This window comes from Cinclus cinclus, chromosome 2 (genome assembly GCF_963662255.1).
Source record: "Cinclus cinclus chromosome 2, bCinCin1.1, whole genome shotgun sequence".
Classification (NCBI taxonomy): domain Eukaryota; kingdom Metazoa; phylum Chordata; class Aves; order Passeriformes; family Cinclidae; genus Cinclus; species Cinclus cinclus.
Genome location: NC_085047.1, coordinates 103,791,434 through 103,816,517, shown reverse-complemented (window position 1 = coordinate 103,816,517; position 25,084 = coordinate 103,791,434). Strand labels below are relative to the sequence as shown.

General features: G+C 39.9%; 1 protein-coding gene across 1 annotated transcript in view; it reads right to left on the bottom strand.

Moving 5' to 3' along the window:
• The window catches only part of PHEX (phosphate regulating endopeptidase X-linked), a 95,417-nt gene that overhangs the window by 21,987 nt on the left and 48,346 nt on the right, over nucleotides 1-25,084 (bottom strand). Inside the window, exons 13-15 of the mRNA XM_062515154.1 lie at nucleotides 12,005-12,082; nucleotides 10,319-10,422; nucleotides 2,551-2,609 (exon numbers count right to left, since the gene is read on the bottom strand). Of these exons, the coding sequence (XP_062371138.1) occupies nucleotides 2,551-2,609; nucleotides 10,319-10,422; nucleotides 12,005-12,082 (241 nt within the window). The remainder of the gene's footprint in view (nucleotides 1-2,550; nucleotides 2,610-10,318; nucleotides 10,423-12,004; nucleotides 12,083-25,084) is intronic.

Below are 25,084 nucleotides of genomic sequence, written 5' to 3'. Positions count from 1 at the left end.
ATCATGTGGTCACAAACAGACTCCTACATATAAAGGCTAAAATGACCTGTTATGCAGATCCCTCTGAACTGTCTTTTGAAAAATAGGATTTGACACTTTCCATACCTATTCTTCCAGTGCTGAGGCCACTGTAAGTCATAGGCTATACATCAAAGCTGATTGTTTGGAAAGTTTTTGTCTAAGTTACTTTGAAATACCTGGGAGAATATTATCTGGTCCTTATATTTGTCACAGTTCATTGTATTAATTTCTTCTAAAGTCTCTTGGGGCTAACCTCTCACAAGAAAAAGCTCCAAGATTAGAATTTCCCAAGCTACTCCAACGCAAGGAACTATCTTATTTTTATAGAGACTTAGAGACTCTTCTCTCTCAGTGAATTTGACAAAAAGGTTTCATTATTAGCTCTTATGCTCCTAGAAATCTCATCCTTTAAATCTTTCTGGGATTGCTGTATCACAATTTTACATCTAATTTGCTAGAGTTCAAACTTAAATCTTATTCTCAAATAATTCTGGCTTCTAGAACATTGTTCCTGGTGTTTAACTAGGCTTTTAAAAATGCCACAGTTCTTGTGGCATGTGAGCAGCCCCCAGAACCTTGCATGGATTATTACTGAAAACACTACTGCAAAGTAGTGAGGTAGAAGTTCTTTCCCCACCAGCATTAATGGGAAATCAGTAGTGTCAAATGTTTATCAGTAACTTCCATCAGAGAATGTTCCTCTCACATCTCACAGGGCCTCTTGCCCCATAAAAACACACCAGCCAGCAGTGGAAGACAGAACTGTGCCTTTCTCTGAATCTTCCCTCCTTTTGCACATCATTTTCAGGGCATGATTACATTTGTACCTGTCTCTCAGGTATGACAGTGTTTTGTTCAGAAATTATCACCTAAACCCTTTTCCTCTTTGAAACATTCCTAAAAGGACTGAGAGTGAGTGCCACTGTCCAAACTTCCAGGTCAAGTGCCAACAGAAGGAGAAGGTCAGCAATTACGACAGAAAATGCAATTACACCCATGACTGATGGGTTACTTTTGACAACTCTGCCTCCTGACACTTTTAGATACAATGAGTGTGAAATTTTCAATGGCTCCAGCCTCTCATCAGTTTTCTCTAATGTGCCGTGGCAGAGAGGATGGGACACCTGAGCACTGCTCAAATTTGAAAGAACCCAGTATTAAAGAAGGTATAACTGTGATGGCTCTCATTTTTCTATGAGCAGGCTTCCTCTCCACTCACACAAAACCTTTCCAGCAGCAGTGGTGGCTGGAGGAAAAGCATCTGTAATGCTTCATTGGTACCTCAGAGCTGTGACCACCTCAACCAAGTGCTCCCTCAGATGATCAACAAAATGTGACTGCCTAATGATGGCAGCCCTCTAATTAAGGCAGAGCTATCTAAATCTAGCACTAATTTTAATCAAAAGAACTTCCTAATTATTATACATGCTTTACAAATGAGATGACTTAGGCACAAAAGAATTTAGGTGAGCGGTTTGAAGGCAAAACTGTTTACAGGCATTGGTAGAAGCAAATACCAGCAGACTCAAATTGCCAGTCTTCTGCTATACCTTCTTCAGTGTGATACATTAAATTTATGCAACCAAAAGACATTCAGGAGAAAAAGGGGGAATCACTCAGTAATTTTTGAGGTGCTGTCTCTGGGGTCCACAGAAGTGGTGGCAGACACCTTCCAGACCCCAATGGCATAGAAAAGCAATGTTGATTTAACATTGCAAAGCTAATAAGAGCAAAGAGAATTGTAAAGGTGACACTGTTGTACACTGAAATTTTAAAGCCTGTTAGAAAATTTCAGTTCAAGGCCCCATTAAAGCAAACAGGAATGAATATCCAAACTTGTAACACATCTTTGAAAAACTCAGCTCTTTTGCCTTATTTGTTTCCACACTAGAATATATGCTATCTAAAAGCAACTAGTTAGTGACACAATTAGAATAAGACAGGTAGCATTGCACATACAGAGAATTTGAAAATTTTCAGTGAGAATTTTCAGTTAACTACAGATATCAGTCCTTGTCCTTGAAGGTATTGAACAAATCCACTGAATACACCTTCTTATATTTTCTGGTCTATATCACAGTTTTCTCTAGTCACATTTATTGTTAGATATCTGTCAATACTAGAGGACATAACTGCTATCACTGTATATTTATGGAGATATGTGTACACATGATTTTGCTATAGAAAACAGAAGATAGAAACATTAGGCTTTAACAAAAGTGATTTAAGCTGTCATTCACAATGGACAGAGTACAAACACACAAACACAAACACACACAAACACACATACACACGGTCACTGCACCCCATCTGGTGTGGGGTAACTCACGGAGCAACAGTAGTTCCAATCTGTCAGAGCTCTGGGTTTTCCAGAACAATCCTCTCACTTAGGTCTCACAGATTAATTACCAGGTTTGAATTTTTAATTTTCAATCATAAACAACACAATAGGTACAGATGCTATCTGAAGCTGATAGATACATTTCCAAAGAGGCACTTTATAAGGAGGCTCATAAGGCAGATACTCACTTATCTGGTTGGTAGATGCACTATAAAAAGCATTCACAGTAGTTGGGCTTGTAAACCACCTGTAGTAAGAACAAAATAAATTGTCTGTTAGTACATTGACATTCACCTTTATGAATCAAAGAAGCAAAGATAAAAATTGAACTCAGTAGAAGGAAGTGAAAACATTAAGGAATTAAGACGCATTAAAGTTTAATTACTTCTCCATTTCAGTGCATGCTACCAACATTTTCTAGAACATTGAAATCTATTGTTTAATGAATTTAACTGTGTACAGTCAATGAATGCCCAACAGGAGTAATTCTTAGTGTTCTTATCATGTGATCTGTTTAATTTTTAAGTAAGTGATCACTGTGCTTGTGAGGCCAGCCATGCTGATGAAACAAAATTCACCCAACAGAGGCTGCCACACTGACAGCAGCTGTAAAAACTCTCTTGGGTGTCTTTCAAACACAAGAGAAAGAACTCCCTGTTGAAATTAGACAGCATTTTGAGGCTTTGCTGAACAACTACTTGAAGAATTGGGATTATGCCAGCTACATAAACAGGTAATTTCTGGGAATGTAAATTCAAAATAAACAGCTTCATATTCTGTACCCTACACAGTGAACATGACCATCCTAAACAAAGAGACCTCTTGCCAGGCATTTATCTCAGAGTTTGATTTCTTACATATACTGGAAGAAACCCTAAATTTAAATAGGAGTTGGACTTTGATGATCCTTGTGAGTCCCTTCCTACTCAGGATATTCTATGATTCTATGAATAGCAAACGAATCTCCTTAGTTTAAGCTAATCTATATTGACAGTGGCTTCAACCATATGAATGGAAAATCTTGACTGACTTCAGCAAGATCCAAATCCCCTAGGATGAAATCCTGAGTTCAGTAAGCCCAAGATTTCACTACATGATTTTATAAGGGAGAAATGAGGTAAAAGAAATAAAGACGATGATAATTAGTGGTTAGTTCATAATAACTTAGAAGTAACTCTAGTAAAATGTCCAAACAGAAACATGCTGATGTCATTATATTACTCAAATAATATGCAAAATATTACTCAAAAGTTGTATAAAGCCATGTGAAAGCAATGTAATTGCTTTGGAAGAAGGGAAGGGAAGGGAAGGGAAGGGAAGGGAAGGGAAGGGAAGGGAAGGGAAGGGAAGGGAAGGGAAGGGAAGGGAAGGGAAGGGAAGGGAAGGGAAGGGAAGGGAAGGGAAGGGAAGGGAAGAGAAGAGAAGAGAAGAGAAGAGAAGAGAAGAGAAGAGAAGAGAAGAGAAGAGAAGAGAAGAGAAGAGAAGAGAAGAGAAGAGAAGAGAAGAGAAGAGAAGAGAAGAGAAGAGAAGAGAAGAGAAGAGAGAAGAGAAGAGAAGAGAAGAGAAGAGAAGAGAAGAGAAGAGAAGAGAAGAGAAGAGAAGAGAAGAGAAGAGAAGAGAAGAGAAGAGAAGAGAAGAGAAGAGAAGAGAAGAGAAGAGAAGAGAAGAGAAGCAATGAGTAAGACAAAGGAAGATCTATCAGAATATGGAAAATATGTGTTATCAGCGACACTGTATACACAATTCATGCTTTAAAATAGCCCCATTAATATAAGAGTCATCTGCAGATCCTGACTGTTTTTCTGACAACTAATGGCCTCACTTAAAACATGTAACAAATGGGAGAGTTTTAAAATGGCAGCACTTTGTCTTTTATCAATAAATTTAACTGCTTGCTTTATTCACCAAGCTGAGCAGCTTATTTTGCAATGCATCAACTAATCAATGAAGGCTAAAAGAGTGATGTCATGTACATATTTTAACCATCCGTCACATTACAGGCTCTAATTGTCAGAGATAACTCTCCCTGTTTTGTTTATTAGGAGCCTGTGAAGGGGAGGAGAAGGGGGAGGTTGTTTTCTGGTCTGTTTTCTACTTTCTTCATAATAAGGAGATTAAATGTTAGAGGTAATGTAGTGAGATAATGGAAAATTGAAGAAAAAATGTATATGGTGAGGGGATAATGAAAAAAAAATTAGGGGCTTAATTAATTATATTTCAATTTCATGTTTGTTCACAGCAGCAAGCACTGAACTGTTTTGAAGGATGCAAGGCTGCCATTTGTGCCTTGGGACCTGTGCTCCAGGCTTAGCTGTAAACCTGGAGGACTGTCCCTTTTTTTTGACAGGGAGAAAACCCATCTGAAACAGTCAATGCTTCAATTTATATTTTACTGTGACTTTGAGCAAAGACACCTAGTGTTGTGACTTGCACCTCACCCTCTTGGCTTGTTCTACTTAAAACTGCCTTTCTGTTCTCAAACAGCAATTTTGAAGCATGAAAAAGGCTTCTGGGACAGAAAAAGCTCCCTTTTTGCAAATTCCTCTTGGCCTTTTATTTCCAGTCAGAGGATCAAGGGTTGAGATGTGTAACAGATACTTCAAAGCAGATTAATATGCCGTAGTTCTTCTCTTCATCTTCTGGTGGGGCTGACCACAGCTAGCTGCAGCAAGGAACCAGCACATGGAGCAGCAAAGAGCTCTTCACTGACTAGAGACAGCTCTCTAAAACATAAGTTTGCACTTGTTTTTACTGGGTGAGGAGCTGGTGATGCAGGTACTTGAACCCACAGGAACATCTCATTCTGCCCAAAAGCAGCAGTGCGTGCTGGCAACATTTGGTCCACATTTACTGAGGGAGGGCATCACACCATCCTCTGGCCATACTTTCATACCTATGAACTCACAGACTTGTAGCTTGCAGGTTAAGACATATGACAGCATCCCTGTCCTGAGACTTCTGCTTTTCTTGTGATCTACCACCACACCGGCAGAACCCATCCTGTTTGCTGAGCTTAGTGTGAGCCAAAGACTGAGAGCAGCCTTGATTTTCCCATTGTAAAACTGAACTCAGTTCTTTCCAAATTGCTCTTTCACAACGAGGCCTCAAGAATGACCATGTATGAAATTCATTGTGCTTTTTGGCAATTAGGAAGAGGAGACTTAGCAGCTATACTGAGGAGTCAGGAAGAACGAGAGCTTTCTAGTAATAAGCAGAGTATTTCATATTTGACACGTGGCCAGAAGCATATTTCCATTCCAGCATGTTGTTGTACCATTTTGAGCCCTCTCAAAAAGATTTAGGAAGCATTTTCCACAAAAGAGTAGGAATAACTGAGACTGCTTCCAATCAGACGAGCAGAACAACTTCACTTCTCTCTGCCATGCTCTTTCAGTGAGCTCCTTGAAATGGCTGAACCTTCAGGGACAGTCCTTACCTAATAACACACCAAATTACAAAATGAAGGTGTGTAATAAACAGCTTTTGCTGTTAAATTTTAAGGTGAAGCAAATTTAGAAACAACTCTCCAATTCCTGTTTGAAGTCAGATTCCCTGAGCATTTGCTCTAGGTCTCATTACAAATTCTGTGTGCTTTATCTGCTAACAGAAGGATAGAAACAGAAAGGCATTACACATTCTGAGCTCTTATTAATTACAAAGTAAATAAATAAAGATTCTAGAACTTTTTACACTGTTTTTTCACTTGATATCATTTGTGAAAAAGGGACAGCTTTGAATAATGTCCTGTAGCATTACCTATCTACTACTGCAGCAGTCAAAACCTAATTCTGCAGAGTTGACATTTGTAAGGTTGAGATTTCCCTTGTAGAAATAAAATGTGAAACATACACTTAGATAGCAAGTGGCCAGAAACTCTCTTAGTCTGTGTTCTTGAGGCTGAAAATTTCTCTCTGATATTTTCTTTCTCTCTCTCTCTCTCTGTGTGTGTGTGTGTGTGTGTTAGGAGTACAATATGCTACATTGCCAATCATGAACAGGAGTGGCTGGGAACATTTACAACACAAGAAAAAGCTTATTAGTTTATTTAATTCTCTGTAAAGCACAAACTGAATTTGCAAACTGATCCTCAGTTTTTTGAGTTGGAAGAAATCATTCAATTTGCTGTTCAATATTTAAAGTTAGAAATAAAAAGTAAAAAATCATATAAACAAGGAAAATGAACTTGTGAATGTACAAAGAATTAAGCTGGCTAGAAGTGAAATGCTGCACAAAGTTTCTGAAAGCTGAAAAATGTCTTCTAAAGAAAATACTGTGAAGAAAAACTTCTGAATGGGAGGCAACCTTCAAGGTGACTTTCAAAATTGTACTTTCTCTTCTCATTGTTGGCCTCTTTTATATATTTTCCTGCACAGAAACACGTTATTATCCTAGGCCAGGCTGCCATCTGTCTCCCTTAGGAATGGGCAAGCCACTAGGATGGTAAGGCTGGTCCAGCTTTCAGTGCTACATCACTGTTTACAATGAGGTTCAAAGACCAGTAAAAGGCTCCAGGAGGCTCCTTTCCAGCCTCTCCTCTCCAGGGCAGGTCCCAGCCACACGATTTCCAGCAGCATCTCTCCAACAGAAAACAGCCTGCCCAGTGTTTTTGATGGCTGCTTTTCCCTTTTGGCAGAAGGAGCTTTTACACTGTGCTTAGTGGTATCCAGCCCAGAAGCTCTCAGAGCTGCCCTCCCTTGTGGCAAACCAAGAGCCAGGGCTTAAACATAATAGTGTGTAGTCAAGAAAAACAGGGATAGGTCCTGGAGGAGACTCCAGAATCCTCTCATAGCATACTTTCTCTGTATCCTCTTATCAGGATACCAGATGTCTACATCCCCAGCACTGAAAAATGGAGAAAGATTTGGCCAGGTCTAAAAATTGTAGATTATATGCTGACTCCAAAGGAGAAAGAGGAATAATAATGAAGTGGTGTGCCTGAGAAGTCCTCTGATGCTTTGTTATTTGCAAGTATGATATCACTGTTAAGAAGGGCAGATTCCACCTCTGATAAAAAGGTGCAGGCATGTATTTGTACACACACACATATTTGTATTTAGGAATGTGTATGACTCCATGGATGAATAAAACCCTTAATTTTTACCTTCCACCGGACCATCACTTCCCCCTGTACTGCCTTTCACTTTCCTCTGCTCCAGCTGTATTTCACCTGGGTTATCATGATTGTCTTCACACCTGGTGCCCATCCTCCCACGCTGCCCCTTCCAGACTCTCCACAGAGCCTCTCAACCTAGCCTGTGCTGGTTTGTGCACCATATTCCTCAGCTCCTGCACAAACCCCTTTCATTTTTCTGTTTGCCGATACCTGAGCACTTTTTTTCTTGTTTGACAGAGCCAGCTGTGAAAGTGACAGTCGTCTCCCCAGCCAGTTGTGAGGATGCTGGTGTTGAGCACAAGGAATACCTCCCAGAGATGTGGTGTCCTCAGGGGAGCTTGGCCCCAGGACTGGCAGAAAAGGCAACTCCAGCACCCGATGCCTTGTCTCAGCTTTCTCACACCAGTATACTGGGTATGTGCCACCACCCATGCCCTGAGCAATGCCTCATCTGAGTTCCTCCATGCTCCCTTCTCCTGTCAGGCAGATAAATGCCAGGGACTGAGGGAACAGAAGAGAGAATACAGGTTTCTGATAATTACTGTTGCTTTAGGTTCTTTTCCCTTTTTTTTAGATTAATAACTGTTGAATTTCCAAACAATTATTTTCCACTTTGTCATCCACGTTCCCCCTTGTTTTACCCAACTGCTTTGTCTTATATCTCCCATCTCTTCTGTCCATCCCCTGATGGCCTTTCCCTGGTGCTTTGATTGAACTATCATTTTAATTTTACACTTAGCTGAGGAGACTGGTTCCAGTTTGAAATAATATTATTGAAAAACATGGACTGTCTGCTAAAAGAATATACTGTTTTACCTTTTGGGTGTCATATTACTTTAGCAACTTTTATTTCGTTTCCTTAAAACACTCATTTTCTTATTTATGTTTTTTGCACCACAACTTTGATGATAACATCCATCTTGAAATATAAATGTTATGCTAAAAGCTACTAAACTAGGGAAAAGAAGAAATTAAGGAAATAGAAAAACCCAAGGGTAACTAGCTATTAACATAGTACCAAGCTTCATCAAAAATTCTGTGGAGTTCTATGAAATGTAACAGTTAAAAAACAAAAACATAAAAAGGAGAGGGGAAAAAAGAGCGGTAAAAGCATCAGAAAGCAGTGGAGTATGATAATTTTAAAGTGGGAAGTGGCTAAAAAGTGGCTGATATTTTTAAGGCCAGGTTTGACATGCCTCAGACTAGTAAGTGGCAGTTATTGGTTTATTTTAATAAATAATAAAAAAAAATTACTGGAGCCAGCAAAGACTCTTGTGCCTTGGTGTCCCTCAGCAGGCAGAGTGACTCCCCTTTCAGAGCCCTTTTCTATCACTGAACAGTTGCAGACACTGAATAATGTCCCAGCAGGAGCCCTAATTATCCCTCCCTGCCAGGGCTCAGGGGGAGATTGCCTCCAGCCCTGCAGAAGGCAGAGCAAATAGCTGTGCTAACAAAGGGAAGGGACCAGAAATCAAAGTGGCATCCTCCAGACCTCAATGTGCCCTGAGGGTTGACAAGAAAAGTGCTACACAGGTGATGAGGGGCTGGCTATTATGTAGTCCTGGAAATAAGATGGTAAAGACAGGCATGAGAAGCTGCTCAATCTTGTAGTGGGCAATTGGGTAACACTTTTATTTTTTAAGCATACCCATGTGACAACTGTCAGATTACAGTCCTTGAGTCAGGGGCTGCCTCCCCACTGGTTTCCTTACAGGGGAACTTTCCCAGCATGCCAAGAATCTACAGGTTCTGCATCAGGGCTGCCCCAAGGCTGACCACTGCTACAGAGAGGCCAGGGTTCTTCCACTGCTCTCTTGGAACTGGAGAGAATATCCCATCATGGTCTAGTCCTGACATCCAGGAAAATCCCTAAAATCATCCCCTGGGGTTGACCAGTGGAATGTCAGAGAAAGCTGGGATGAGAAGGTAAAATTCACAATTAAATCTAAGCTATACATAGCACTATAAATAATTAATTTGGCCTTGAACACACAGGACCAAATAAAAACACTCTAACCATGAACAGCCTTCATTTGTACCCCTGCCTCACAGACAGCACAGAGTCACCCCCCAGAACAAGGTATGGTTCAGTTTTTATTTGTACACACACATATACACACACATATTTGGAGTAGGATTTCTGGAGTCCTAAGGAAATACCACCACAGGAGCTAAGCACTGGCACAGATTTCAAAGTCTGTGTGTAGAAGGAGTCATTTTTAAGTAGCATGATTAGACTAATTAAGTTCTCCTTAGCTTTTAATTTGCATTTTAAGTATTTGATTACCCACCAGTAAGAAAAGAGAATGATTCTCTCATGTATTTTATGACAGTTTGTGACACAGTCTGCACTCTCATGTTTACAAATAAATAAAAATAACATATGTAGATTAAATTAAGTTTCATACTGTATCATTGCTATCAACAGCAGGTAACTAACAGTGCTGATTTATATTACTAATAATAACATTCTCTTACTATGATTTTATTCCTACGAAATCTATTTCATAAAATCCCTACTGTACCATTTCAAACTCTAACTGTGACCAAGAGACATAATCCATTTTTAATTGCAATTCAATTACCCCTTTTTTCATTAAATTAAGTTTAAGCTTCAAGCAGATGACTACTCTGCATATGAACAGGGATACCTAGAACTTACCCAAAAAAAATCCACTGGAGTTTCTGAATAATGGGAGTTTGCCCATAGGCTTTCTTTGTCATAACATAATGCTGTTAACATAATTCTATTAAAACTTAATATATAGCAGTATTTAATACATAAATTAAATAAGTTAACACATTGTTAGAAGATTATGTAAATTTGCCTTTTGTCTACTCACTCTGTTTTTGGAACTTCTTTTCTAAGCCAGTAGAAATCAGATTGGGCTGCATATTTGCGAGTTTGCAATACATTGCCAAAATAATCACTTTCTGTAAACTTCAGCTGTATCAAGAAAGCACAGACATTTTTAAAGCATGTCCAAAGAAACAAAAGCTGAAATAAAACAAGCAGAACTTTTATTTTATATGAGATAATCACCTAATATTTTAGCGATTATCAAAGCAAGCAAAATTTTCACACTTGGTAGGAAGAACAAATATTTTATAAGCTTAGTTAAAAATACAGTGGCTGAACAGATCTGCACAAGGGTCTGGAACACTGGGAAAACTCTTCACTGTGCAGAGTGCTGCTGAAGGAATCGTAAGCACCCAGCAGTGGATTGCAGACTTCACATTTCTATGACTATTATTAAGAGAGACTCTTTTCCAAGAGGAAGTAGGCTTACTTTTATTTTTAAAAATGCATTTTAAAACCACTTTCCAACAATGTATTGAAGTGCCTTTTTCCAGTTTGCTTTACATTTTATAACAAATACTTCATATTCTGTGCCTTCTGAGAGTTCTGCCACAATAATTATTTACAGCCATAGGGCTCCATGCTTCCATAAGTTTCCAAATCTAATAGCATTCACACACACAGAACTCAGCAGGCAAGGAAAAGGGATGTTAATAGGTTGTAAATCCCTGCCATCAGTTTAAAACAATTCTAGGATTTGTGAGGATGATGCTCTTCAGATGTACACTATGGTTTTGCAAGCATGATTAACGAATATTTTTCACCAGACATTGCCACTTATCTGAGCAAATAACTCCATGCACTGAGTGATAGAGTTGGTCACATGCTCTTTCTCATTACACTCTTTTCATGGCACCATCTCACCCTACAGTTTCCATGGACAAGGACTAGGCTGGTAGAGTTTGTTCTCTCAATAAATGATGCCTCTGTTTAGTGTTTGCTCATGTGCTCTGGCAAAGATGATGATCACTCTTCTATTTTACTGGTTCAGGACTGAACTTGTGTTTCTAGTTTGCCTGTGACTTTCAGCAATACAATTAATCAAATGCACGCCACTGTTGGAAAACAGTAACATATATATTATTATTATTATTAATCATTTCCTTCCTGCCTTAGTTAGGCTGAAAAGGTACAGGGGCAGGAAGGAGACCCCCACAGTACCTTTGTCAAAGAGGCAGCACAATAGGTCTATACATGGGTTAGGACCTCTTGGCATGATTATAAGCATCAACTGTAAATTAAATTCACAGCCTGGAGAGACAAGGAGAACTTATATAGGGCATCCTAAATTGTGATATTCTGAGGTAAAATGCATTAGTTTTCTTGAAGATCATTATTTTGAGAAGAAATGTTTTTTTGGGTTATTCCATTTTTATCACTAAATGCAAAATTATTACAGTGTGTGCTTAACCTTTAAAATGCTTAATAGCAGGAACGTTCTTTGCACCTAGGCAGATTTTACTCTCAGCAGGCCTCATGATCTCACAACAGCACTGACATTTTAAACACAATTTAGAGCTATCACACTTCAAAAATAAAATAAAAATAACCAGGAAAGCACGAGTCCAGGTGCATGCCGAACAAAAGACTAGCTTTGACTTTAGAAAGCAGCAAAACAGAGCAAAGAATGGCTGCAGTAAATGAAAAAAGCTGCAAGCCTGACACTTACTGTTTTGATGTCTTCATTAATATATGTGTCATTCATTATAAACTGAGGGTAACCAACTTTCGCCATAACTGCTTTTGCCTTTGAAAAAGAAAAAGAGAAAAAAAGTTTTGACAGAAAAACACTTCTCAGCACACAGCTTTTTATCTTTCTTGCTCAGTTTCCACTTTGTATTGCTACGCTTCCCTGGAGCCATCCTAATTTAACTTCAAAACAACTTGCCTACAAGGTAAACTTGGCGCCACAAATGAGCTCAGCATCAGAACACAGAGGGTCCAGATTCTGTTGTCAGATTATCACAGTGGGTCTAAGGCTGCCTGCAGAGCTTTTGCGTACTCACAGCAATGCGTCTGAGTGCAAAATCTTAACAGCTGATTTTCCCTACAGGGTTTTGTGTTAATCAGATGGTCAAATGCCTGTTTGTACAGTGTTTTCCAAGGGACAGCAGGAAAGGGCCTGTTTCGCTATGGCACAGTAGCTGGTACATATCCAACTACTAAAATAGATTTGGTGCACAGATGTGAATCAGCCCTGGGACCAGCAAGTGCAGACTGGTGTTTCCACTGAGGGCCACTTCTATTTGCACCTGAGGATGGGTCCTATTCTGAAGGACACTGTACTTTCTGAAAACCACAAGACAGATCTGTGTTTAGTTCTCCACTTTCCCTCCTTTACTTTGCAGTCTTTGCCCTTTCTCTAATTTCAGTAGAGGTGTTAAAATAAGAGACCTCACTTTTCATTAATCCTCTCTCAGCTGTGACTTGGTCCCAGTGTTTATGCACAACCTGTTTAAACAGTCCAGTGTGAAGTAGCTGTGGATGAGTATTCCCACTCTGTTAATCATGTTGTGAGTGTATAAACAGCTTTGGTAATGTCCTCACAAAAACACCAGCAGCACACTCAGTCACCCAGAATCTCTGTGGAAACAGGTTTCCAAAAGAAAAGCAGAAGTATACAAAAATATCAGATGACATACCAAGAATGAAATGTGGCACTTCCGTAAATTACAGCTATGATGGACTAGGATAGCACAAAAGTTTCATTGTTTTATGTTTTCAGGATGCTGAATGTAACTTCTTAAGTCTTTGGAATTCCCTCCAACCCTGAAAAAAATGCCCCTCCATGGTCATCAAACTCTGATGTCAAAACTCAAATGAATATTGCAAGATATGAAGAGTGACAAATAATTAGCCTTTAAACTAAGTACAACCACACCAACCCTGCATTCTGCTCTCTGTGAGCAGAGCCTAAACCTCTCATGGGTCCAATGGCTTTTATTTCCTTCTTGCTGCAGGGACTGACTGCTCAAGGCAAGATTTCCCTTCCTCCACATGTCCTTTCCCCTTCTCCCACTTCTCAGCATCTCAAGACAGCAGGGTCTCCTATACAGCAAGATGAAAAACCAGCTGTTCCACAACTTAAAGAAGAAAGGTGATGGAGGATTGCCTCCATTTTACCAAAGTCATTCTGTCTCCTTTCTTAATTTTCGAGAAGAAGGGCCTCTTTTCTTCTTCAAACTCCTTCAATTTCTCAATCTTACTCCCAAGCCAAAGTCATAATCCTCCATTTGTGACATCACAATTAATTGTGGTTGAGATAATTAAGATGTCACAAACAGAAGATAACAACTTCAGGTAGGAAATTAGCAGTAGGAGCAGATGATCTCTTAAGCAAGAAAGATCCCATTGTCATGCAAATTGCCCTAGTAATAAAAAAAGCAATGGAAGAAAAATGCTGAATGGAAAATATGAAATGAGCCAAATTAACTCTCAACAGAATGTTTCCTCACTTTGCCAGAAGGTTCAGCAGTCTTTCATGATGTGTTAAATGCTGTGGTGGGGAGGGAGAATAAAAAGCCAGGGAGGGAGCACCATTCCTCTGCAAGTTTGAATATAATCAAGAGTGTCTAAATTTTTCCTGGTGGTGTTGTCAGGTCCAATTGACTGAACTTTGCAAGAAATCAGAAACTTTCTTTTACCATTTCCCATGTTTCAATGCTAGTTAAAACTATCTTTGGAAAAGGAAAGAGCAAAATCCATAAATTTTAATTTCTGCTAAGTCAGCTACTTAAAAAAAATTTGGTGAATCTCAAATGTTCTGCATGAGTTCATCACTTGCTTTGTGACTTTCACATTTGATGTTGTGAGATTAAGATTTTTAAGCATCAGTTGCAAACCTTTTCAGCTGAGCCCGGCACACAGCCCAATTTATTTACACAACAGACAAGTTAGAAAGTATCATATTGAGAGCAGGTTTCTAAATTTGCAGCAAATATCACTTGTGTAATATTTAACAGCAGTTGGGAGACTCCTTATTTATACAGCACAAGGAAGTGGAAAACACTTCTACAGCTTGCTTACTCTTTGATAATGATGTCATTATTTTCCCCTTGATAGGATTAAAAGTATGTATAAGAGACCACCAGCCTTCCAGGAGGCAAGCACAAGGAGTCAAATGAAATGTGACAAATGTACAGGAAGCAGCCATGTGGCAATTGCACATGAACCCACCATAAATCCACCATGCACAAGGTTTTATGGTTTAAAGGCTCATTTAACTCCTTTCTCTAATTTGCACATTAAACAGCCATGTGTACAGGAAGAAAAGAGGGATGGGGTACATCCCGCAGGCGTCATTAAACACTCAGCCTGTTGGGCTGTTGGGTGAATTAAGGAAACTCATCGCTGCAGGGCTCCTTTCCCACCATCACAGGCAAGAGGCTCTCAGAGGTTGCTTTAGGGTACGTCATGATGACTTTTCTATCCCAGCAGCCAGAGAGAGCAGGCTCTGATGCACAGGAACCAGAGTGGGACTACTTCCACCACTCCTTGTGCGTGCAAGTTTCCCCACTGACTTCAACACAGCCAGGATTTTACCATCAGTGTCCTTCTGTTCACCCAGAGAGCATTGCAAGTCAGTTTACTACACAGACAAAATAATAAATGAGCTTTCACTCTCTGCTTAATAACCTGCCAACATGGGAATGCACACGTGGTTCAGTGCTCCAAAGCAGCCCAGATTCCAGCCTATTCAAATTCTCACTTGGCAACCAAGTGTGTGAGCATTCTGAGAGCCTTTTTGCCTCTCAGAGTATCACTTGGATATTTTTTACAACACTAAATACTGACATATTACAACACTAAATATTGACATATTTTACTTACTGTAACGAGAAAACAAAAAAAGGCATATATATCATGACAAAGTTTTATGAGTCTGACAGACATCTTCTGTTTATTAACTTGACTCAATAACTTTGTGAAGATCATTTTTAAGCTTCTAAATATATAAAAAATTAATACAATTACACTTCACTGAAAAATTAGCATGAAATACATTGTGAAAGCTAAAATCATTCATGGCAAAGTAATGTTCCATTTAATTACAAAGATTAATTCAGCCTTTATATATGTGCCCGGTCTTCTCATTTTTCATTAAGAACAGATGATTCAAAAGCCATCTGGTAAAACTGCTGCACAGATATCACTGCATCTATCTAGGGTTCACAGAGAAGAACTAGGAAAATAGACTGATGGGTCTTGGCAAAACACAGGAAATTTCAGTCACAGGGCTAAAGCTCAATCCTACAGATGTCAGTAGGAAGTCACTACTCCCTTGAGTGAGAGATGGATTGAGCTCACCCTAATGATGCACAGCATTTCCTTCATGGGGAAATAAAATATCAGGCATTTTCACATTGTCAACTACAATGGAAAGTGAAGTGGCAACTCAAACATGAACACTTGGCCTGAAATTTTTAACAGTACTTGATCTGCAGTGAACTGTCTAATCTGTATTCAAGAGTACAGATTGTTATTATTTATTTTTAAAACTTGGCTTAACTGTCCTCTTTTTGTTGCATGTCACAATAATAGAAACTGTGTAGACTTTTTAAGAACTGTTGTTTCATTTAATAATAATTCACATACTACCACTTTACACTGCACCATAACCATCCCCTCTGTATTACAATAATTGTTTTGGATGCTCTAACAATAATTGCTAAAATAATGAAAATAGAAAATACAGCTATTATTCCATCTTTGCAATAGCTTGAGGCCAAGGTTAAAGAAAAAGTAAAATAAATAATCAAGTGACTTATGTGAATAATGACAGCCATGTACACATAAAATTGCTTTCAGTTAAATACACTTTATGGTTTCAAAAGTAGCTGAGTCCATTTAACAATTCTGTGCTGCCAAATGAAAAAATATGTCCTAGTCCATTTTCTTCTTCTCTGCTCCTCAGCTCTGTCCATAGTTCTTCTCATGCTGCCTGAACCCACAGCCTCCAAAGGCTGCCTCGGCTCCTTGACACATCTTTCTGTGAGACCACTTCACACATCAATAATACAGTAGAAATTTAACCAAGCTTTTCCCCAGCTAATTTTCTGCCAGATCACTGGGCTGAATCACTCACTCACTACATGGGGAAATCCAAAAAGTTCTGGAGCTTTTACAAAACAAGTGCTGGCAACACATGTTGTGACAAAGTGATGAAGGGTTATGTGGTACAAGAGTTAGTTCCTCCTCAGAATGATCTTTTGAAACCAAAGCCTCACTCAGAGAAAACTTACTGACAAGACAATACTATTTAGTACACTTAAAAATGCCATACCTTATAGTCCTAGGAAACAGAGAGGAAAAGGGACACAGCAATTCCTGAGACAAGTGTTCATTGAGATTATATGTTCAGTCTTAATACCTACTATTCAGCAAGACAATATTATTATTACTCACCATAAAGTTGAAAGCATCTAAAAGTTTAGTAGGACTACCATGGACAAAAGAGTCAGAAAAAGCAACAAAGTACATCAGTGCCACTCTTTCCTATCCTAATTCTCTTCTGGCTCTCTGGAATACAAAGATTCAGTCATTGGTTCAAGCACTGTGATGAAAGTTTCACTGGAATTAACTTTTCATCTTAAACTAATCCTACATGAAATTATTCTTTTATCAATACAACTGGACTAGGTCAGAGAAAGTTTGAAATTAGCATCTTTATTTCAGTCTTACTTGTATAAACATACTAATTGACTGTGATATTTTCCTAAGCACAACTCCTCAATTCAATGCAGCACTACAATTAATATACCCAGTCTTATTTTGTCCTTCCACCAGAAACTCATTCTGTTTCCAGCTTTGCTTTAATTTTGCTAAGAAAGAAAATTTCTTTGTCCATTTTATTTTAATTCAATTTTCCATTTGCAAACTCTGTGTGACAATTAGCATGATTCCATTATGTCATAAACTGAATGTTATATGTGAGAGACATACATTCTGTCTTTCACATACAGAACATCAGATCTGCAATACTCTCTTTGTGTCACACAGAAAGGATTTTCATCTTTGAAGATAAAAGTGCACTTATACTGTAGACCAGCACAACTGAGTTCCTGGCACAGGGTGTGCTTAACTGCTAACTATTCCTGTCCAATGTACCGGGGTGAGTTTTAAGGGTCTTTGGATTCTCAGTGGAGCTGGAATGATGCCCAGATATGCAAAATCACTCAGCTCTGGCACCACACCAGCAGTGGCAGGTCAGCTCCAGCACAGAGGTTTCTGCACTGGATTCCCCTCTGCACACCTGTGGATCACCTGGGGCATGACTGCACCAGGGTGTGTGGAGAGTTGGGAGCTCCTCCTGCTGCACTTGAAACAAGCCAGAAACTGGTGTGTTGTGGTCTGAAGATGGACTATCATTAGTATCATGCTGATATAGGTAGAGGTACATGCCCCATGGTATGTGCTGCTAAGGACTCATTTCATGCCAAGCTAGGCTTGGACTCTTACTTAGCACTGTAAAACAACATGCTCCTCCTGACTTTATTTTCAGGCAATACTCCATGTTTTCCAATGCATCTGTCTCTGAAAATCAAACAACCAAACACGTTCCCCCAACTCAAAATTCTCTTTGTGTTTTGAAATTAACTTAGATACCTTCACTGCTACTTTTGTGCACCTAAGGATTTGCAATAGCAATAAAAAAAAAGCCACCTTTGACTGGTCTTTGTCACATTGGTGAGCAGCAGAAATTATTATATTATTATATTCAGTTTTCTATAGAAACCCCTTCCTGGACCCATTTCACTGCTCACCCCCAGAACACCTCATAAGTTGACCCATACTCCCATATTCATGCCACCTCTTGCTTAAAACACAACCACCTTGATCCAAAAATCTTCTCTGCTCTTTTGTTTTAGCTCTGGGCAAGCAGCAGGCTTAAGAAAATCCACTGTGCTAGCAAAATAAAAGTCCCCAGGGATGCAAAAAACCTCTGTGTGCTGAGATCTCTGGCACTGGACACTGAGAAAGGGACAGGCTCAGGGATCAGGAAAGGGTGAGGAAGCTCTCTCCCCATCATAACTGTATGGGGTATGATTTACCACAGCATTTTTTTTTCCAGTTTTACGCAAAACTCTGAATAACCTGTTCCAGAAAGGGACAACTTCTGACCTTAGCCTCTGCTTGAATCAGTTTACATTCATTTAACATTTTCAAGGTTAAGCAAAGGTTGACAAGCACTTTTTTTAAACTAAAGAATAGCATGTGAAAAGTTCCCTTTTCATTTCTCATTTTGCAAATGAGCGTCAGCCACAATCTTGATGCAACTGAAACCAGACATGGCAGAGACTCCTTTTAACACAACTCAAACTGAAATAGTGACTGAGAACTTAAACACCAGTATTACTCATGACTTGCATGTTTTATCTCTGAGGAGGAATTCCTTTTGCTTGAACAGGGACCCTGACCAGCACTGTACCAGTAAGCATGTCACTATCAGTTGTCTATGCCTTGTAATGCATGGGGGAAAAGCAGATGTATACATAATCAAGCACATAGGCTACAAAACAAAGAAAAAATATATTCAGAAAATTCTCTACTCTCTAATCAAGATCAAATTCCTCTCTATTCCAACCCTTTACATATTTTTACTTTTAAATAAATTATATCTAGGTATTTTCACATTGATGAAGCTCATCCCATATGCAGAAAACCGAGCGCAAGACACTTCATAGCTTCCTCACAAATGAGGGCAGCTGAGGAAGCCTTTATTCTCACTCACAGTATCTGCCCTCTGAAAGGCTACTAAAGGAACAAATTTCCAAGTCTGATGAGCTCCTTCTGGTAAAGCTCGTTTACAAGTAAACTCCAGCAGTACCAGTACCTGAAGCCATTTAAAATCTCACAACTTTGCTTCAGAGCCCAGTGACTGGTGACTGAGCGAGTTGAAGTGCTGCTGGTTCATGCTCCTGGCTGTGGGCAGCTCAGTGCCAAGACTGAGGGTCCATGGTGGGGTCCCAGCCCATGGCCCTGCCCTGCTGAGCTCTTCACCCGCTCCCAGCCAGCAGGCAGCTCTCCTCTCAGTGGGAATTTACAACACATGGAGACCACCACAGCCAGGAAATGCACTTTCATTGCCAGGAGTGAGGGAGTGCCAAGCAGATAGCTGAGCATGGCCTTGTAGACTCCTCCATACAGAGAATGGCTCTTCTGCACCTCCATATCTGCAACTGCTGAGCTGAGGGACTGCACTGTCTGCAACTGTGCCTCCACAGGAGACAGGGTTACTTGTGAAAACAACAAAGACAGTGAAAGTAAAAGCTGAAAAAGACTTTCAAGGGTGGAGGATCTCTTGCTCTTTGGAACAATTACTCTGTCATTTAGCATAACAATCTTCTCATGTTGAGTTTCTGCCATAAAACCTTTAGATTTACCCTGGTCCCTGAGCATCTGGAGGTGTCTGTCCCATCTGTCTCCCTCCTATTCCAAGCATGAGATTTTTCACAAGTGTTTTGATGTCATGCACCCATTCTGGCCTTATGTAGTCATGGCTGAGTCTGAAAAATGACAGCTGTGAGATCAGGGTTAAATACAATTTCCTCTCCCTTCACCTGTTTTCCACTATCTGTTTGCACGGTGCTCAGGTTATTAATGGAACTGACATCCCTGCACAACTGAGTGAGCAGTAGCAGCAGCCAGATAACAAGGGAGAAGCTGACAGCAGCAATCTAACCCCAGAGATAAGAGATAAGCAAACATGCCATGGCTATTAGTTTCAGCTCTGGCCAATGGAGAAGAACATCTCCTGTGGTTACTGATCAGGAAAGCCCAGTCTTCCTGTGAAGGTTAAATTAAATTAGGATGTGATAGATTATTCTTAGAGTTCAAAAATTAAAGTTTGTGATGAGAAATAAATATTTGATGTAAAACAAATAAGAAAGAAAAGGGGATGTTAATCTGATAGAAAGTGAAGACCTATTTTTATTCAGAGAAAAGCATGGAACACTTCTACTCTAGAAGGAAAGTACCATTCTCTATTTCTCATAGGCAAAAAAAAATGTTACACTAAAAACAGGCATTTTCCAGACAGCTATCTCAGGAATGGTGCAGGATTGGCAGACTCAAAATCCTGACCAAATTCCAACCTAGGTAAGTAGTGCAAACTTTTCAAACCTCTTATGTCATTTCTGAGCAGCACCTACTTTCCTTCCAGCTTCCTACTGAGTTGTTCCCTTATTTTCATATGTCCATGCACATGGTAGAAGAAGGATTGGGCTGTTCAGCCTCAAAAAGGGATGACTTGGAGGGAACCTCACCTATGCCTATAAGCATCTGAAGGGAGGGTGTCAGAGAGCAGAGCCTTGTGGAGACTCTTCTCAGTGGTGCTGAGCAATAGGACCAGAGACAGAAACTGATGCACAGGAAGTTCCACCTGAACACGAGGAAGAATTTCTTCCCTGTGCAGAGAATGAGCACTGTTACAGACTGCCCATAGAGGGTGTGGAATCTCCTTCAATGGAGATGTTCAAGAACACTCTGGAGACAATCCTGTGCCATGTGCTCTGGGATAGCCCTGATTGAGAAGGGAGGGAGGTTGGACCAGATGATCCCATTGTGGTCCCTTCCAAGCTGACCCATTCTGTGATTCTGTGAAAGATAAGTTAAACCAGGAAAATAAACCCCTAGTTTAATACATTTAATACACAAGGGAATTACAGACATGTTTGAAAATAGTAAAATTGTGACATGTTTCAATAACATGTTTATGAGATTTGCTCTTTGCTCCCTGCAATGCAACTACTACAACACAACCAGGCCCTCAATTTTTTTTGCATCCAGACAGAGATTACCCTAATTTCAGAATGCTCACTTCCACAAAGGAGAAGCATAGCTAAGGTTTAATTTGCACTCTACAAAAGTACACTTTAAAATTTAGAAATAGCAAGGTTGTTTAAAGAATATCTGAATCAAACTTTCCAGTAAAACCAGTAAATTAGAAAGTCAGCAGTCACCTCTATAGGCTTTGAATAGGAATAAAGTGCCTAACTGCAATTAGAGCCTTTGGAAATTTCTCCCACTTTTCTTAGCTCTTCTGAAGTATGTCTAGCAGTTTCTATGAGTGGTCTGAAGTAGTCTTACACTTTGTGAAGTTCTCTGTCATCCTTGAAGCAAAGATACAAAGTCATCTTAAAGGAAAATGTAAAAGGTGTCCTGCAAGCTTTAGTTTTGAAACTCCATCTCTCTCTTTTACCAAGTATTTTTCTATCAGTTTTGTGCTGGCTTTCATTCTAGAAACAGACATTGAAATCAGAGGCACTAAGTCTCAAGGCTGGTTCCACTGCCATATTTTTGCATTAGTTTTCATACGATGGGTCCACAGACCCCACAAGATTCAAAAGGCATTTTTAATTTTTTCAGAGCACCCAGTAATCACTTTCAAGACTGGATGATTTGTCATCTTTATGCAAAAGTAGCTTGGCATTAAGCAAGATTAATTTCAGCTCCTGAAGCCGTGGTGCCTGGCCTTTTTGTTTGGGCTTGCCTCAGATCTCAATGAAATGTATTTTTTTCAGAACTGCATCTAGTGCATACCTTGGACAGGCTATGTGAAGAAAAGCAGGAGGCTCAATTTTCCCAGTATGTATTGCTGTGCCAAGACTTTACAGAAGCAAGAATGAACACAAAAAGAGAACAGGCAATGATGATTCTCTGGTTTCTGCACTACCATGACATTTTTCAGACAAGCAAAAAGCCATTCTTTTTATCCACAGAACACAGTGAGGCAGTGGGAGTCATTGCTTTGGGAAGTTGTAGATGATGAAAATTGTTGTGGGTTCAAAAAGTCATTAGACAAACTCACAGCAGGAAAATATGAATAAATACCAAGACACCACTTCTGGCTCAGGAAGCAAGAGAGCTGCAGTTTGTCAGAGGCCAGGGAAGGACAGTGGGAATGTGTCCCTTTATGCTCTCCCTGTCCTTACGTTCATCTCTAAACATCTGCTACTGTTTGGCCACTGTCCGAAGCAGACATTGGACTCTGCTCTGAGCAGTATAACTGTCATGGTCACAGTGAAATCACCCAAATGTGAAGAGAGAGACCACGGAGAACTGAGAAAGGGGGTTGTGGCTCAGATAATTGACTGCAGGTCTGGATAGGCCCAGCTGGGAAATGAATGGCTTCAGTGGGATAACCCACAGACACCCACCTCCTTTAAAGTACCTATACTTTGTAAAGTCAGGGCTTGTACAGATGGCTCTTGACTTCCTAAGGGCTATTGGCCCAAATTACATTGTGTTGTCTAGGGAGGTTTGCTGTGGTTCTCTGAAGAAGCAGAACAAGCCCTGAAGGCTAAACAAAGGTACCTAACATTGCCCAAGAGAGCCACCTATAGCTAGGCATGGTCCTGATATTTTCCTGTGCTCCTCTTGACTCAGTCTTCAAGACTCAGAGATGTGGAGAAAACAAATGTTGCATATACAACTTCCTTAGAAATAAAGCAATGCAGCAGGCAAGTTCAGGAGCCAAATGATCGCACAGTGACCTTGGGATTTGTGCTCCATGACTTAAGGAGGTTAATAATGTTACAGAAAAATCTTACTAGAGGAAAAACAAGCTCTTTTTTGGCTTATCATCCAGGCTTTAAAAATAGTGCTGCGAAGCAAGAAAACCTAACTTCCAAATAGGAATTTATTCCTGTGCCATAGCCTAACAGGATATTTTACAAGAGAATTACAGAATTTAAGAAGAACGTCTTTTTTCAAGCCTCCAGTTAAACCCAAGAACAAAGGGCATTTAGGAAGGAAAAATAGTGATTAATAAAATAATGGTTCTTGCCCAGGAGTGGGAATAATTTAACATGTCAGTAATGATCTTCTATTGAATTATCCTTTGAAGAGCAGAAGCAATAAATTACCATTTTAAAGAAGTGAGTCCTCATCACACAAGTTAGGACAATGGATTTTCAGCTGTGGGTTTCCCCCTTCCCCCTGTGGCCCACCATGCCAAAACACAGCTGTCAATACCAATTACCCACCACAGCTGGCTGCAGTCTGCACCTCCACTGTAAGGGAAACAAAAGGGTCTCCCTTCTCCCCCTGCAGTCCTGCTCAAGAGGCTGTGGCGTGGCCGTGGGTAACTCACAGAACGTGCATTTGGAGAGTGTTACAGGACACACCCTTGGAAATGCACCCAATTGAATAATTTCTCTGTTCTGCAAATGAGAGCAGAATGACCTTTACAAGGGAGAGACTAAAAGGGCAAGAACAGAAACCTGTTTGGGGTGTTTGTTTGTCAGTGTTCCATTGAAAAATCGGAGGCTTAACAGACATACTTGAAGCAAATTTGAGATAATAGTCAAATACGGTACAATAAAGAAGGGCTTGAATAGAGCAGAGGCGTAAGGACAGGAGAGAAAAATCAGCATCACAGCACAGAGCCGAGCGCTTCTCTCGGACTCAGAGCTGCTTTGGAAGCAGCGTGAGCTCCATCCAGAGAGCCAGGTGAGAACTGCACGAGAAGGCAGAGTCACCTACCCCTGAGAGAAACCTGTTCCATAAGGTTGGCTTTCAGATGGTCTAAATTCATCTTTCGATGACAGAAATAAAGGAATGGAGAGAGGAGAGAGGTAAATTATTAGATGTTATCTCAGTATATTGTTTTGTTACAAAAGGAATGTCAAACCTTAACTCCAAACTATACAAGGGCTAAAGAGATTATTCTCAGATATCAAGGCTGCAAGACAATTGTTCCCCGTGTCACGTGGAGTAGTAGATTTGATCCTTTTAGCATCAAATTAGTAGTGTCCCCTCTGAGCAGCATAAAACAACAGGACAGACACAAAAAGTCACAGACGGAATGATTAGATAGAGCTGACAAGCTGCCTAAAGCAAAATTCAAAAATAGTTTCTACCAGAGGGTCTTTTGGAAGCCTTTTGAAGGTCGATGGCTCCTTTGATTGCAAAGCATCAGGCTGACAGCAAGGTATACAAATTTGGCCTCAGCCAAGAACAAAAGAAAGGTGGGCATCAGTCAGAAAACAGGAAGCAGAAAACACACGAAATAGTGAGTATCTGAATCACAGAGAGGATTTGAAATTAATTCTCTTTCAAATGTGCCATGTCCTTTACATTGCAACGTTGTCATCTAAAGATGCAATCACCACAAGGCTCTCTATGCTTATTGTCCAGACACCCAGATCCCACACTGATACTCTTCTTCTTTCAGGAAATGAGTAAAAAATTTGTTAATGACCCAAATATGCCTGGAATTAAAGAAAAAACAAAGGCAAATTAAATAGATCAGATGGAGCAGACACTGTAAACAAAACCACCGTTGGGTTTCTGCAGTTAATTTCTTTTCAGAGCATTTGAACATTTCAAGAATGAAATGAGATTAAAAATACAGAGGATGAGCAAAATACCTGAATCAGTCATTTCCAAGTAGGTTACAGTTCTGCCACAGAACTTAGGGCAGAACCTCCAATCTGCACTACTATAAGGACCACGTGAAAATTACTGATTAAAAGGCCACAACATCCTTTATCTAATAGCTTCCTTTCTTTACTTAATTGAGAGAATAGAATTAGAACATTATGGTTGGAAGGAAGAACATCTTGTCCAATGGCTAGACCACTTCAGGGTGACCAAAAATTAAAGTACCTTGTTAAGGCCATTGTGCAAATGCCTCTTAATCACAGGCTTGGGCCATCAACCATCTCTCCAGGAAGTCTGTTCCACTGTTTGACCACCCACTTGGTAAAGAAAAGCTTCCTAATGTCCAGTCCAACCTCTCCTCATG